The 14,268-nt window shown below is 57.1% G+C and overlaps 1 protein-coding gene across 1 annotated transcript; it reads right to left on the bottom strand.

Moving 5' to 3' along the window:
* Positions 1-2,388: 2,388 nt before the first annotated feature.
* BAK1 (BCL2 antagonist/killer 1) lies at positions 2,389-14,137 on the bottom strand. Its single transcript, XM_066565327.1, has 6 exons — positions 14,033-14,137; positions 9,306-9,411; positions 6,907-7,042; positions 6,686-6,829; positions 3,506-3,686; positions 2,389-2,829 (listed from the first exon to the last, which is right to left on the bottom strand). The coding sequence occupies exons 2-6, from the start codon at positions 9,379-9,381 to the stop codon at positions 2,725-2,727; spliced, it is 642 nt and encodes a 213-aa protein (XP_066421424.1). The 5' UTR covers positions 9,382-9,411; positions 14,033-14,137; the 3' UTR covers positions 2,389-2,724.
* Positions 14,138-14,268: the final 131 nt, after the last annotated feature.

The following is a 14,268-nucleotide window of genomic DNA, read 5'->3' as shown; positions in this document are numbered from 1 at the left end:
TCCTGGAGAAATTCTCCTGGATGGATCCTCCTGGAGAAATCCTCCTGGATGGATCCTCCTGGATTCTTCCTGGAGAAATTCTCCTGGATAATTCCTCCTGCCAGCCCAGCAATTCCCTGTCTCTGTGCCCTGCATTCCCTTCTTAGGAAACACCAGGAAATCCCCCCAGGCCCCTTTTCCCTCCCTGATTTGGGCTGGCAGGGCTGGGGCACAGTCCCAGTTCAGTCCCAGTTCAGCACTCCCAGTCCCAGTTCAGCATTCCCACAGTCCCAGTTCAGCACTCCCAGTCCCCTCTCCACCCCAAAAATCTTTCCTTCTCCATCCCCACAATTTCCCCTCTCCACCCCAAAAATATCTCCCTCTTCATCCCCAAAACTTCCCCTCTCCATCCCCACAATTTCCCCTTTTCCATCCCCACAATTTCCCCTTTTCCATCCCCACAATTTCCCCTCTTCCATCCCCACAATTTCCCCTTTTCCATCCCCACAATTTCCCCTTTTCCATCCCAGTTCAGCCCTCCCAGTCCCAGTTCAGCACCCCCAGCCCCAGTTCAGCCCTCCCAGTCCCAGTTCAGCACCCCCAGCCCCAGTTCAGCACCCCCAGTCCCAGTTCAAGCTTTTTTCCCCCCAGGAAGGTTGGGAGAGCTGAGAGCAGAGGGAGGAGAGGCACTGACATCCTGAGAGGCTCCTCCCTCTGCAAATCCCCTGAGAAAAACGGATAAAATGGAATTTTTCCTTTGCACAGCACCCATTGAAGAGCTCTCCCCTCTGTCCTGGGCTTCACTAAGGCTCAGTCCTTTCCCATAAATCTGAAAAAATCTCCTTTATGGCCTCACAGCTCCAAGGGGAAGCTTTAGCTGGGAAATGAGAATTAAATGAGCACCAAAAGCTCTCCCTGATCCTCTGGAGTTCCAGGAGTGTGTCTGAAGTAGCGAATTAAATCTGATTTTTATTTTTTCCAAGTCCTGCTGGATGCAACCCAAGCAGAGAACCGACGATGATTTGTCAATTAAGGAGAAAAAAAAAGGGAAATAACGACCGGTGGCTCGTACCCATCGTGGCCAAAAGGCTCCACCTGGTGGCGTTTGCACCCAAAAAGGAGCTGGGGAGAGGGGGGAGCACGGATCGTACTGGTTAAACTGGTTCACAGCAGAGGAAAGCCTTTAAACTCGAGGTAAAACTCGAGATTAAACTTCTCCCAAGCTGGGAGAGGAGGTGGCACGATGGGAATGGGAATTTTGCGTGGAGAAATGGACCCTGGAAGGGGACAAAGCAGCCGGGGGCGGGGGGGGGGGCACAAAACCTGAATTGTGGCCACAAAACCTGAGCACAGCCAAGTGGTGCTGCCCTGCACAACCGAGCAGGAGTGGGAATAATACAGGAAATATTTTAATGCTTTTCTCTTGAGTGCATTCCTATCGGGGAAAAGGGAACGGCCAGAAGCAAAATGCCAAGCTCAGATATGGAAGCAGGCTGAAGAAAAGTTGGTTATTCTGCTAAAAAACAAAGAGGCAGGGACAGGAGAAACGGGAGAGTTGAAAAACCCAGGCTGGTCGTGCTCAGCCTGCAAAGGGAGCAGAGGGAGGGATCCTTCATCTCTGCAGCTTGGGCAGGACAGGGAGCACCCAGCTGGGATTCCCTGCTCTGCGGGAGTCAGGAAGGTTTGGGATGGGAGAGAGGAGCTGGCTCACCCCAAAGCCACTCAAGCATGGGTCAGGAACAGAACCAGGAGAAATCCCTGCCCAGAGGAGCCTGGTCCCTGCTCCAGGGATGGGCTGAGCTCCAGTGGCTCCCAGTAAGAGCCCGGGAGTCCAACTGGGGCAGGAGGAGGGCAGAGCCACTGCCTGTCCTGGTACCTGCAGGTTTAGTGCAGGGCTCCAGCCGGGGGGTGTTCATGGAAAAGGGTTGGGATTGTCCATGGAAAGGCTGGGAAAGGCTCAAGTGCTGGGAAAGGCTCAAAGCGCTGGGAAAGGCTCAAGTGCTGGGCTCAGGAGCAGCAGGAGGTGGAGCAGCCCCTCTGGGTTTGTCCCTGCTGGGGTTTCCTCCAGCTGGAGCAGCCAGGGCTGGGGTCACCCTTGGGCACCAGGGTGGAGCTGTCAGTGATGGGGAGGGGGCTCTGCTCCTGCCCCAGGGGCACAGGACCCAGCAGGGGCACACACGGGCATTGTCACACGCTGCCACTGGGGCATTGTCACACCCCTCTGCTCCTCCTGAGCAGCCAGGGGGACAGCCAGGGATGTCCCCTCCCAGAGACACCCTATCCCAGAGATGTCCCATCCCAGAGATGTCCTATCCCAGGGATGCCCCTTCCCAGAAATGTCCCCTCCCAGAGACACCCTATCCCAGAGATGTCCCATCCCAGAGATGTCCCCTCCCAGAGATGCCCTATCCCAGAGATGTCCCCTCCCAGAGATGCCTCATCCCAGAGATGTCCCATTCCAAAGATGCCCTATCCCAAGGATGTCACCATCCCAGAGACAATCTATCCCAGAGCTGTCCTGTCCCAGAGACACCCCCTCCTAGAGATGTCATTTCCCAGAGATGCCCCATCTCAGCACCTTTTTGAGGCGTCAAACCCAACAAAGCAGAGCCCCCCCTGTCCCCAGTCCTCTCCTGGGGGTGCAGAGCCCCCAGGCCCTGCAGCAGGAGGCTCCCAGCCCCCAGCCATGCTCTCTCCTGGGGGTTCCTGGGTGTGGGGCAGAGCAGGGGGTGCTGGGTGCCCCCCTCAGGGGGTGAAGAAGCGCCGCAGCACCAGGTGCCCCAGCACCACCACCACGGCTGCCACCAGCAGGTACTTCACATAAACATTGTCCAGGTTCTGCACGGCCTCCTGCCAGGGAGGGGACACGGGCGGGGTCAGTCCTGGCAGTGTCCTGGACCCCAAACCTCAGCTCCTGACCCCCAATCCCTGACTACCCCAGCTGTCCTGGCCCCTGTAACCCAAAACCCTGCCCCCAAAACTGCTCCAAAACCTGCCCCAAACCTGCCTCAGAGCTGCCCCAAACCTGCCCCCAAAGCTGCCCTCAAACCCTGCTACCTGCCCCCAAAACTGCCCCAAACCCACCCCTACCTCCAAAGCTGCCCCCAAACACATCCTCTGCCCCCAAAGCTGTCTCAAAGCTGTCCCCAAACCTGCCCCAAATCTGCCCCCTGAGCTGCCCCAAACCTGCCCAGAGCTGCCCAAACCTGCCCAGAGAGCTGCCCCAAACCTGCCCCCAGAGCTACCCCAAACCTGCCCCAAACCTGCCCCGAGCTGCCCCAAACCTGCCCCCAAACCTGCCCAGAGCTGCCCCAAACCTGCCCCCAAACCTGCCCAGAGCTGCCCCAAACCTGCCCCCAAACCTGCCCAGAGCTGCCCCAAACCTGCCCAGAGCTGCCCCAGAGCTGCCCCCAAACCTCCCCAGAGCTGCCCCAAACCTGCCCCCAGAGCTGCCCCGAGCTGCCCCAAACCTGCCCCGAGCTGCCCCGAGCTGCCCCAGAGCTGCCCCCTGGGCTGCCCCTCTCACCCATCCTCCCTGCTGCACGATCCAGCGGGCGATGCGGTGCTGCAGCATGAACTCCCCCACGTAGCCCGCGATGCGGCACAGGAACCCGCTGACCCCGCGCTGCCACACGTGCATGGCCAGGCGGTACCCGAAGGCCATCAGGGCGATCACGCGGCCCCAGTTGATGCCGCTCTCAAACAGGCTGCAAAAAAAAAAAACCCAGGTGATGCCTGAATTCCTGCCCTGAGCTCGCTGCTCGGAGCTGGCCAGGCCAGGGGAGCGCGAGCAGCGGGGTCGGCATTGAGGAAATGGCCCCAGATTGCACCAGGAAAAGCTTAGGTTGGATATTATTGGAATTTTTTCCCTCTGGAAGGGTTGGTCAGCCTTGGAACAAGCTGGGGAATCTTGAGCAGTGCAGTCAACATTGAGGAAATGGCCCCAGATTGGACCAGGAAAAGCTTAGGTTGGATATTTGGGACAATCTTTTCTCTGGAAGGGTTGGCCAGCCTTGGAACAGCTGCCTACACCAGGGAATCTTGAGAAGTGCAGTCAAGACTGAGGAAACAGCCCCAGATTGTACCAGGAAAAGCTTAAGTTGGATATTATTGGAAATTTTCTTCTCTGGCAGGGTTGGCCAGCCTACACTGGGGAATCTTGAGCAGTGCAGTCAACATTGAGGAAATGGCCCCAGATTGTACCAGGAAAAGCTTAGGTTGGATATTATTGGAATTTTTTCCCTCTGGAAGGGTTGGCCAAGCTGAAGGATCTTGAGCAAAATGATCAGGATTGAGGAAACGGCCCAAAATTTTACCAGGAAAAGCTTAGGTTTTATATTACAGCATTTTTTTTCTCTGGAAGGGTTGCCCAGCTTTGGAACTGCTGCCTACACTGGGGAATCTTGAGCAGTGCAGTCAAGATTGAGGAAATGGCCCAAAATTGTACCAGGAAAAGCTTAGGCTGGATATTAGGAAATTTTTTTCCTCTGGAAGGGTTGGCCAAGCTGGAGGATCTTGAGCAAAATGATCAGGATTGAGGAAATAGCCCCAAGTAGTACCAGGAAACATTTAGTTTGGATATTTGGGAAAATCTAGTCATTGCAAAAGTTGTCCAGCCCAGGAGATCTCAAGCAGTGTGGTCAAAACAAGAGGAAATGGCCCCAGATTGTACCAGGAAAAGCTTAGGTTGGATATTATTGGAAATTTTTCCCTCTGGAAGGGTTGGCCAGCCTTGGAACAAGCTGGGGAATCTTGAGCAGTGCAGTCAACATTGAGGAAATGGCCCCAGATTGTACCAGGAAAAGCTTAGGTTGGATATTATAGAAAATCTTTTCATGGGAGTTCAGAGAGGTGACTCAGAAATGGAGCTGCACTCAGAATTTTCCATGGGAATCCAAACATTCCTGGGAAAAATGTGGCTCTGCAGCAATTTGCAAATTTACCTGAGTGTGACAAGGGTTAATTTACCTGAGTGTGACAAGGACAGGGACAGGGGTTAATTTAATTTTCCTGAGTGTGACAAGGACAAGGACAGGGGTTAATTTACCTGTGTGTGTTGCCGCCTCAGCCAGTGTGGCTGCCAGGCCAGGTGAGCAGGAAAAGGACAGAAAGGAAGGAGTTAAACACTGGAGAAAAGAAGGAGTTAGACACAAACACCGAGCAGAGGGCACAGGGACAGGGCTGTCACAGCCAGAGGTGTTTGGAGCAGTGACAGGAGCCCAGAGACCCGTCCTGCCTGACTGGGGTGGGCATTTCCCTGCAGACAGAACCCCTTGGTGTCTCCTCAATGCAAACTTCCCTGGGAAGTCCTGGCAGGAAGGTTTCCAGGTCTGTGCCCTCATCTGTCACTGTGCTTTGGGTGGCTGTCACCTGCAGGAGGCTCTGGGTGTCCCCTGCAGGAGGCTCTGGGTGTCCCCTGCAGGAGGCTCTGGGTGTCCCCTGCAGGCTCTGGGTGTCATCTGCAGGCTCTGGGTGTCACCTGCAGGAGGCTCTGGGTGTCCCCTGCAGGCTCTGGGTGTCCCCTGCAGGCTCTGGGTGTCACCTGCAAGCTCTGGGTGTCACCTGCAGGCTCTGGGTGTCACCTGCAGGAGGCTCTGGGTGTCCCCTGCAGGCTCTGGGTGTCATCTGCAAGCTCTGGGTGTCATCTGCAAGCTCTGGGTGTCCCCTGCAGGCTCTGGGTGTCCCCTGCAGGCTCTGGGTGTCACCTGCAGGCTCTGGGTGTCATCTGCAAGCTCTGGGTGTCCCCTGCAGGCTCTGGGTGTCACCTGCAGGCTCTGGGTGTCCCCTGCAGGCTCTGGGTGTCACCTGCAGGCTCTGGGTGTCCCCTGCAGGCTCTGGGTGTCATCTGCAGGCTCTGGGTGTCCCCTGCAGGCTCTGGGTGTCATCTGCAAGCTCTGGGTGTCTCCTGCAGGCTCTGGGTGTCACCTGCAGGCTCTGGGTGTCCCCTGCAGGCTCTGGGTGTCATCTGCAGGCTCTGGGTGTCCCCTGCAGGCTCTGGGTGTCATCTGCAAGCTCTGGGTGTCTCCTGCAGGCTCTGGGTGTCACCTGCAGGCTCTGGGTGTCATCTGCAGGCTCTGGGTGTCCCCTGCAGGCTCTGGGTGTCCCCTGCAGGCTCTGGGTGTCACCTGCAGGCTCTGGGTGTCATCTGCAGGCTCTGGGTGTCCCCTGCAGGCTCTAGCAGCCCGTGAAGCAGCCCCCATACCGAGGTGTCCATGAGGACCAGCTTGGGTGGGGACTCTGAGCCACCTCATCTCGTGTGTGGCATCCTGCCCATGGCAGGGGTTGGACAGAGATGGTCTTCAAGGTCCCTCCAACCCAACCATTCCACGAGTCCATGATTTCTGTGACCATCCCACCTCCACAGCCTGTGGCTGGGGTTGTTCCCTGGGATGTCCCAGCCTGGAGCAGGGGACAGCAGGAGCTGGTTGTGTCCCCAAGGGGCAGCTGGGACAGGCACCCAGGGACATCCCCTGAGGGACCCCAGGTGCTGGGCAAGGCCTGGGAGGGCACAAGGACAGCAGCATTGCACAGGAGGAGGAGCAGACAGGCAGAAGACACAGGAACAACCCCGGGAAGCTCGCAGGGCTGGAGGGTGAACCTCAGACAGAGCGTGGGTTTAACCAACAGCACCGACCACACCCGACCTCCCCTCCCCTTCTCCTGCACGGGGAACCCCCAGCCCACCCCAGGAGCTCCCAGGCTTTACCTGGAGGCAATTTTGGTGAAGTGCTTGTAGGCGTTGTCGCGGGTGGGCTGCAGGCTCTCCAGCATGGTGCGGAACTCGGCGTCGTAGCGCTCGTAGATGTCGTCCCCGATGATGGCCAGGCGCCGCCCCACCTGGCTGCCCGTGCTGGGGGGACAGGGGGAGTCAAGCCAGGCTCTGGAGCACGGCCTGGCTCGTGGAGAGGGGTAGGAGCAGGGATTCACCTCGCCAGGTTCTGCTGGATCTGCTCGATCTCGGGGTCGGGCGGCAGCTCCGCGCCGCGCTCCTGGCGCTCCTGCTGGTAGCGGTAGAAGGCGTAGCTGCGGAACACCTCCTCAGCCTCCTTTGCCACGTGGCCTTCTGCGGGGCCAGAGGGACAGAGAGCAGGCCATCTCTCTCCATTCTCAGGTTTGGAAGAGAGACATTCCCACAGAACCTCCTCCAGACACACACACAGGTGTCCCTACACCCACAGAACCTTCTCCAGACCCACACAGGTGTCCCTACACCCATAGAACCTTCTCCAGACACACACATGCCACCACAGAACCTTCTCCTGACCCCACACATGCCACCACAGAACCTTCTCCAGACCCACACACGCGTCTCTGCACCCTCACAACCCTCTCCAGAACGCCTTCTCAGCCTCCTCCGCCACGCGGCCTTCTGCAGGGCCAGCAGGGACAAAGCTCAGGGCACGTGCTCATCTCTCTCCATTCTCAGGTTTGGAAGAGGCCATTTCCACAGAACCTCCTCCAGACCCACACATGTCATGACAGAACCATCTCCAGACCCACACAGATGTCCCTACACCCACAGAACTATCTCCAGACCCACACATTTGTCCTTGTCTCCATACAACCTTCTCCAGACCAACACGTGTATCCCTGTCCCCACACAACCCTCTCCAGACCCACACAGGTGTCCCTACACCCACAGAACCTTCTCCAGACCCACACATGTCCCCACACAACCCTTTCCAGACCCACACAGGTGTCCCTGTCCCCACACTGCTCAGGGACACAGCCAGGAGCAGCGTCCCTGCCCCAGGGAGCATTTCAGCCCCACAGTGACAGATCCCTCATCACACACATTCCACAGCTCCAGGGAAAGTCCCCACGGGATGTCCTGGATTAGAGCTCGGTTTGAGCTGCTCCAGAAGCCCCTGGAGAGGGACAGTGGCTCCCACAGCCCCACTGAGTGACCCCACAGGGACCAGGAGCACCAAACCCTGTCCCACCATCCCAGAAATCCCAGAAATCCAGACTGGCCACGCAGCTCTCCAGAATCTGCATTTCCATCCTGAGATCTTCCTGCCCAGGGCTGGGAAGTGAGGGCACAGCTGTGCTGGCAGTGCTGCCCCACAAACCCCATCCCCAAACCTCAAACCACACCAAACCCTCCTCACAGGCTTTGCCAGCTGCTCCTTGTCCTGGCTGGACCTGCTGTGCCCGGGTGACACCAGCAGAGCCGAAGGGAAAGGACAGCTCCTGTCACTTTTCCAGGGGTTATTTTCTGTTTCCAGAGAGGGGTTTGTTTGGTGGCAAACCTCCAGGTTTCCCCTCTCTTTCACTTTTTCAGAACTGTAGTGTCTGACATTCCAAGGGGAGAGCAAGAAAATGAAACCAACTTGAGTCAGAGCTGCAGGAAGTGAAGGGCAAAACACTCAGCCAGACACAAGAGGAAAGGAAATCTCTGCGCCAAAACAAAAAAAAAAAAAATCGATGGAGCTATTTTTCAGAACAGGACAGGAGGACACATTCCCCCTTCCCACAGCTGCTATTCCCATTGGGATTTTCATGGGATCTCTCCCACCCAAGGGATCTGGATCGGGGTTTCCCTGGTGGGTTCCCAGTGCCAGCAGTGCCGCGGGGAGGTTTGGAGCTGCTCAGGGATCTCTGGAAGGGAGGAACTGCTCCATGTCTGCTCCATGTCTGCTCTGTGTGTGATTTACCCTCCTCACATGCCCAGCAGCACCAGGAGTCCCCGTGCCCCACCCTTCACCCGCTGAGGGATTTCCTGCCAGCCCATTCCCAGTTTCACCCATGAACCAGGGCAGGGCAGGGCTGGGCTCACATGGGGACAGTGGCCCTGCTCCCAGCCTGTCACCACTGCCCTGCCAGGGCACACAGGACCTGGTGTCACCCCAAGGCCACCCAGACTGCCTGAGATCTGTGTTTTCCTCTGTGATTTCAAGCCCAAACACCCCCCACTCTCTCATGCTCGGGGAAGGAAAGGCACAACACCAGACAGCTCCCAGCACTTTGTTCTCTCCATGCCTCCGATCCCACCTTGCTGCCCACCCCGACCATCCAATGCCAAGCACACAATCCTTGGTTATTTTGGGTGGAAAATAACAAAATAACCTCTAACCTCGCCCTGTTCCACCCAGGGACACCTCCCTCTAGACCAGGATGCTCCGAGCCCCCAGCATGTCCCAAAAGCGCTGAGCACCTCCGGGTTCAGTCCCGCTCCTTACAGAGCTGATCTGTTACCCCAGCCTTGCAAAAAGCCCCGGAGACAGGAAATCCCAACCTTGCCAAAGGAACACAGCAGGGAAATGAATTAAAAACCAAAGGTTTGAAGAGGAGGGGAGCGCCCAGAGCCCCCCAGAACCCTTTACCTGAACTGAGGCCGTGGCTCCCCCGGCGTCCCTCATTCCCCTCATTCCCCTCATTCCCCTCATTCCCTGAGGCCATTGCAGAGCGATCTGGGGATAGCAGCTTCACCTGGAAGGGGGATGGAGATGGTGAGTGCCTGGAGGAGCCCTCTGGTCCCTCACAGCCCGAGGATCAGCGCGCTCTGATTTTGGATCAGCGCGCTCTGATTTTATCTCTGCCAGGGCTGGCTCCGCCCTTGCAGCACACTCATTCTGTACCCACAGGAGGAGTTGGAGTGCACTGGCTCCCCTCTGACTTCCCTGATTCCCCTTTCTATGAGGGAATATCATTGCTGATGTTACTAAAAGAGACCTCACACCGCTAATGGACTTCCCTACTGCTTCCAAAAGCTGTGGGCCGCACCAGCTCCTCCCCAGCCCAGACCACAGAGCTTTCCAAAAGCCCAGAAAAAAAAATTCCAGCAGCTCTGAGGCTCCCTGGCTTGTGACCACACTGAGCTGCCTGATAACATCTTCAGGAGATGAGCCCTGATTTCCTCCAGGACTCCACAATTTCCTCTAATTCCCTTTGTTCTTTACATTTCCCCTCTCAGAAAATAAGAAAATTAAATAAATGGGAACTAAACACAAAGCTCATCTTTTCCCTGAAGTTCACAGGTGTCCTAAACCTGTAGTTCAGGGCTCATCAGAGCTCCTTGAGGCCACAAAGTTCCTATCAGGATTAATGGGATCAGGGCAGCTCCTTGCTGCTGTCTGACATTCCAGAGCACATTCCCAGCCCTCACTTCCACAGGGCTGAACCCAGGATTTTCCTCATCTGCACCAAGCCTGAAATACAATTCCTGACACCCCAAAATTTAAATTGTATCCTGGTCAAAAATAAAGAAGTGCTGGGTAGGGATAAATAACCACCCATGGGTATGGGAGAAGTGCACAAGGTGGTTCAAGCTCAGGGCTTCACACTGGAGATTGTTCAGAATGAAAAAGAAATGGGAGGCAGGAAGTACAGCTCATTTCTGTGGGATGGAAAGTACAGGCTTGGTGCAGATGAGGATTTTCCTCATCTGCACCAAGCCTGAAATACAATTCCTGACACCCCAAAATTTAAATTGCATCCTGGTCAAAAATAAAGAAGTGCTGGGTAGGAATAAATAACCACCCATGGGTATGGGAGAAGTGCACAAGGTGGTTCAAGCTCAGGGCTTCACACTGGAGATTGTTCAGAAGGAAAAAGAAATGGGAGGCAGGAAGTACAGCTCATTTCTGTGGAACTGCAAAGCTGGGAGAAGCACGAGGTCCTGCACAGCTGCATAGGGGCCTGAGCCTAGTGGCCAGGATGGAAATGCTGATTTTTCCTACACTCTGACAATGGGAGGACAGGATTGCCCCCTTCCTCCCCAGATTCAAACATCCCCATCCAAGGCAGAGCTGAGAATGCAATGAGGATCATCAGCTGCGACCAGGGGTAAATCTCTGGCGAGAGCTGCCGGCCACTGGCCCAGATCAGCTGCAGAGCTGCCTCTCCTGGCTCTCAGAATCACAGAATTCCTTGTCCTGGGATGTGCAGATCCCCTGGGATGGTGCAGATCCCCTTGGGATGGTGCAGATCCCTTGGGATGGTGCAGATCCCCTTGGGATGGTGCAGATCCCCTGGATGGTGTCCATGCTTTGGGGTGGTGCAGATCCCTTGGATGGTGCAGATCCCTTGGGATGGTGCAGATCCCTTGGGATGGTGCAGATCCCCTTGGGATGGTGCAGATCCCCTGGGATGTACAGATCCCCTGGATGGTGTCCATGCTTTGGGGTGGTGCAGATCCCTTGGGATGGTGCAGATCCCTTGGGATGGTGCAGATCCCTTGGATGGTGTCCATGCTTTGGGGTGGTGCAGATCCCTTGGGATGGTGCAGATCCCCTTGGGATGGTGCAGATCCCCTGGATGGTGTCCATGCTTTGGGGTGGTGCAGATCCCTTGGATGGTGCAGATCCCTTGGGATGGTGCAGATCCCCTTGGGATGGTGCAGATCCCCTGGGATGTACAGATCCCCTGGATGGTGTCCATGCTTTGGGGTGGTGCAGATCCCTTGGGATGGTGCAGATCCCCTTGGGATGGTGCAGATCCCCTGGATGGTGTCCATGCTTTGGGGTGGTGCAGATCCCTTGGGATGGTGCAGATCCCTTGGGATGGTGCAGATCCCCTGGATGGTGTCCATGCTTTGGGATGGTGCAGATCCCTTGGATGGTGCAGATCCCCTGGGATAGTGCAGATCCCTTGGATGGTGCAGATCCCCTTGGGATGGTGCAGATCCCCTGGGATGTACAGATCCCCTGGATGGTGTCCATGCTTTGGGATAGTGCAGATCCCTTGGGATGGTGCAGATCCCTTGGGATGGTGCAGATCCCTTGGATGGTGTCCATGCTTTGGGGTGGTGCAGATCCCTTGGGATGGTGCAGATCCCTTGGGATGGTGCAGATCCCTTGGGATGGTGCAGATCCCCTGGATGGTGTCCATGCTTTGGGGTGGTGCAGATCCCTTGGAAGGTGTCCATCTCCTCCACTCAGGAGCTTCCTGTGCTTCCCCCTCTGCCATCCCAGCCTGTGGCCGAGCCCACCTGCACTGGGAGGACTCAGAGCTGTTCCCAAGCTGGGAGCAGCTCCTTGGAGCTGCGGGAATGGTGGGAATCTCCTCTGTACCCGGCAGTGCCCCTGCTCAGGTGGCACAAGATGCTGGGCAGGGTGTGGGTGCACACAGCAAAGAGCTCAGGAGCCCCTGGAGCTTTTCCAGCTCAGCCTGTGGGGCAGAGGGCTGTGCCCACAGTGACCCAGGGCTGCCCAGGGGTGACAGGGACTTTTCCTGCCTGGGATGAGTGAGTGAGGAGCGAGGACTTCCTGGAGCTGCCTGTGCAGCACTGGAACCAACCCAGAGGCAGATGACTCACGATTTTCAACTTGAGTTTTATTTCTGAAGCCCTGCAGTGTCTTTTGGTTTTGGTTTCCTTCTGGGCCCTGGCCGCGCCGTTTTCTCTGTCACACGTGATACTGCAGCCCTGTCACTGCTGTCATCACCCTCTGCCGGCCCCAAATGCCCATGTGGACTCCCAAAAGAGTTCACTGCCCATCTCTGCAGGGCTCAGAGTGCCCCAGGCCATCCTCTCCAGCTTCCAGAGCTGCTGCCCGTGCTCCTCCTGCTTCCCAGCTTCCCCATTCCCCCTTTGTTACTGGAACAAGGGTGTGAACCAGGAGGTGACACCCAAACACCCAGAGACAGCCTGGGGCTGCAGGAAATGAAAACTCTCCAAGATCTGAGTCAGGGCTCAAGGGAAGGTCTCAGGGGAGCCTGCAGGGTCTCATCTACCCTACAAGGGCCCTGTAGGAGGCTGCAAGGGGTTAAAAGCAGCTGCAATCCCTATATCCGAGCCCAGCCACGGGGCTCTGGAATCACCCCCTGATGTGTTATGAATGCCATGAAATTGATGGAGAATCCCCTGGGACGAGCCTTGGCAGTGATCCCTGCAGGGCAGAGATCCCACAGGATCCCTGACCCCATCCCTGCCCGGCCGCTCCTGCCCCTGCCCCAGGGCAGCAAAATTTGGGAAGTTTGGGGCCATTTGGAGATTGCCCAGTTCGGTGGTTGAACAGTTTGGGGGTTGCCTAATTCGGGGTTTGAACAGTTTGGGGCCATTTGCCCAGTTTGGTGGTTGCCCATTTGGTGTTTACCCAGTTTGGGGGTTGCCCAGTTTGAGGGTTGCCTGGTTTGGTGTTTACCCAGTTTGAGGGTTGCCCAGTTTGGTGTTTGCCCAGTTTGGGGGTCGCACAGTTTCAGGGTTACCCAGTTTGGGGGTTGCCCAGTTTGGTGTTTGCCCAGTTTGGTGTTTGCCCAATTTGGGGCCATTTGCCCAGTTTGGTGTTTGCCCAGTTTGGGGGTTGCCCAGTTTGGGGGTTGCCCAGTTTGAGGGTTGCCCGGTTTGGTGTTTACCCAGTTTGAGGGTTGCCCAGTTTGGTGTTTGCCCAGTTTGGGGGTTGCCCAGTTTCAGGGTTACCCAGTTTGGGGGTCGCACAGTTTGGGAGTTGCCCAGTTCAGTGTTTACCCAGTTTGGGAGTTGCCCAGTTTGGTGTTTACCCAGTTTGGGGGTTGCCCAGTTTGAGGGTTGCCCAGCTCAGTGGTTGAACAGTTTGGGGGTCGCACAGTTTGGGAGTTGCCCAGTTCGGGGTCTGCTCACCCAGCACCCAGTGTGGGCACAGGACCCCCAGCATCCACCCAGCCAAGGTCACCCCCAAACCGTGCCCGGGGGTCCCTGCGGGGCCAGCACAGCCACAGGCGCCGTGTCCGTGTCCGGGTCACCGCCCGGGCGTGACGGGACGGGTGTCACCCGATCCCCAGCGGGGACAGCTCTGCCCACCTGTGTCCCCTGCCCACCGGTGTCCCCTGCCCACCGGTGTCCCCTGCCCTGAGCCCTGTGGGCGCTGTGAGACTGATGCCGCGGGCACCGTCACCGCCCGGCTGGAGAAAATTCGGTTAAACAGAAATTTCCTTTTTTGGGGCAGCGACCCGCCCGGAGCGGGACCTCCAGCCCTGGACCGGGGGTTTCTCACTTTGTCCCTGTCCCCCCTCCCGCAGCCCGCACTGCCGCTCCATCCCTGCCCATGCCGGCCGGGCCCGGAGAACGGGGAGGACCCATAACCCATGCCAGGAGAGTCTGGGGAGGGGGAAATGGGGGCGAAACCCCACTCACCGCGGGTCGGGATATCCCGGGAGCTACCGCATCCCTGCCGGGATCCGCTCCATCCCTCTGGCCGCCTCCCTTCCTGCCTCCTGCCCGGGCAAAGGAAGCGCGCGGGGCCGAGGAGGAGGAGGGAAAAGAAGAAGAGGAAAAAAAAAATCAAGTAGAAACCCAACCCCAATGACCATAGATAGAGCCGCGCTTTATTCAGATTTATTCAGCTCCCTCTAGAGGCACCAACCCCCGAG

Source organism: Molothrus aeneus, chromosome 24 (assembly GCF_037042795.1).
Source record: "Molothrus aeneus isolate 106 chromosome 24, BPBGC_Maene_1.0, whole genome shotgun sequence".
NCBI classification, from domain to species: Eukaryota; Metazoa; Chordata; class Aves; order Passeriformes; family Icteridae; genus Molothrus; species Molothrus aeneus.
This window is presented reverse-complemented; position numbering and strand designations above follow the sequence as displayed.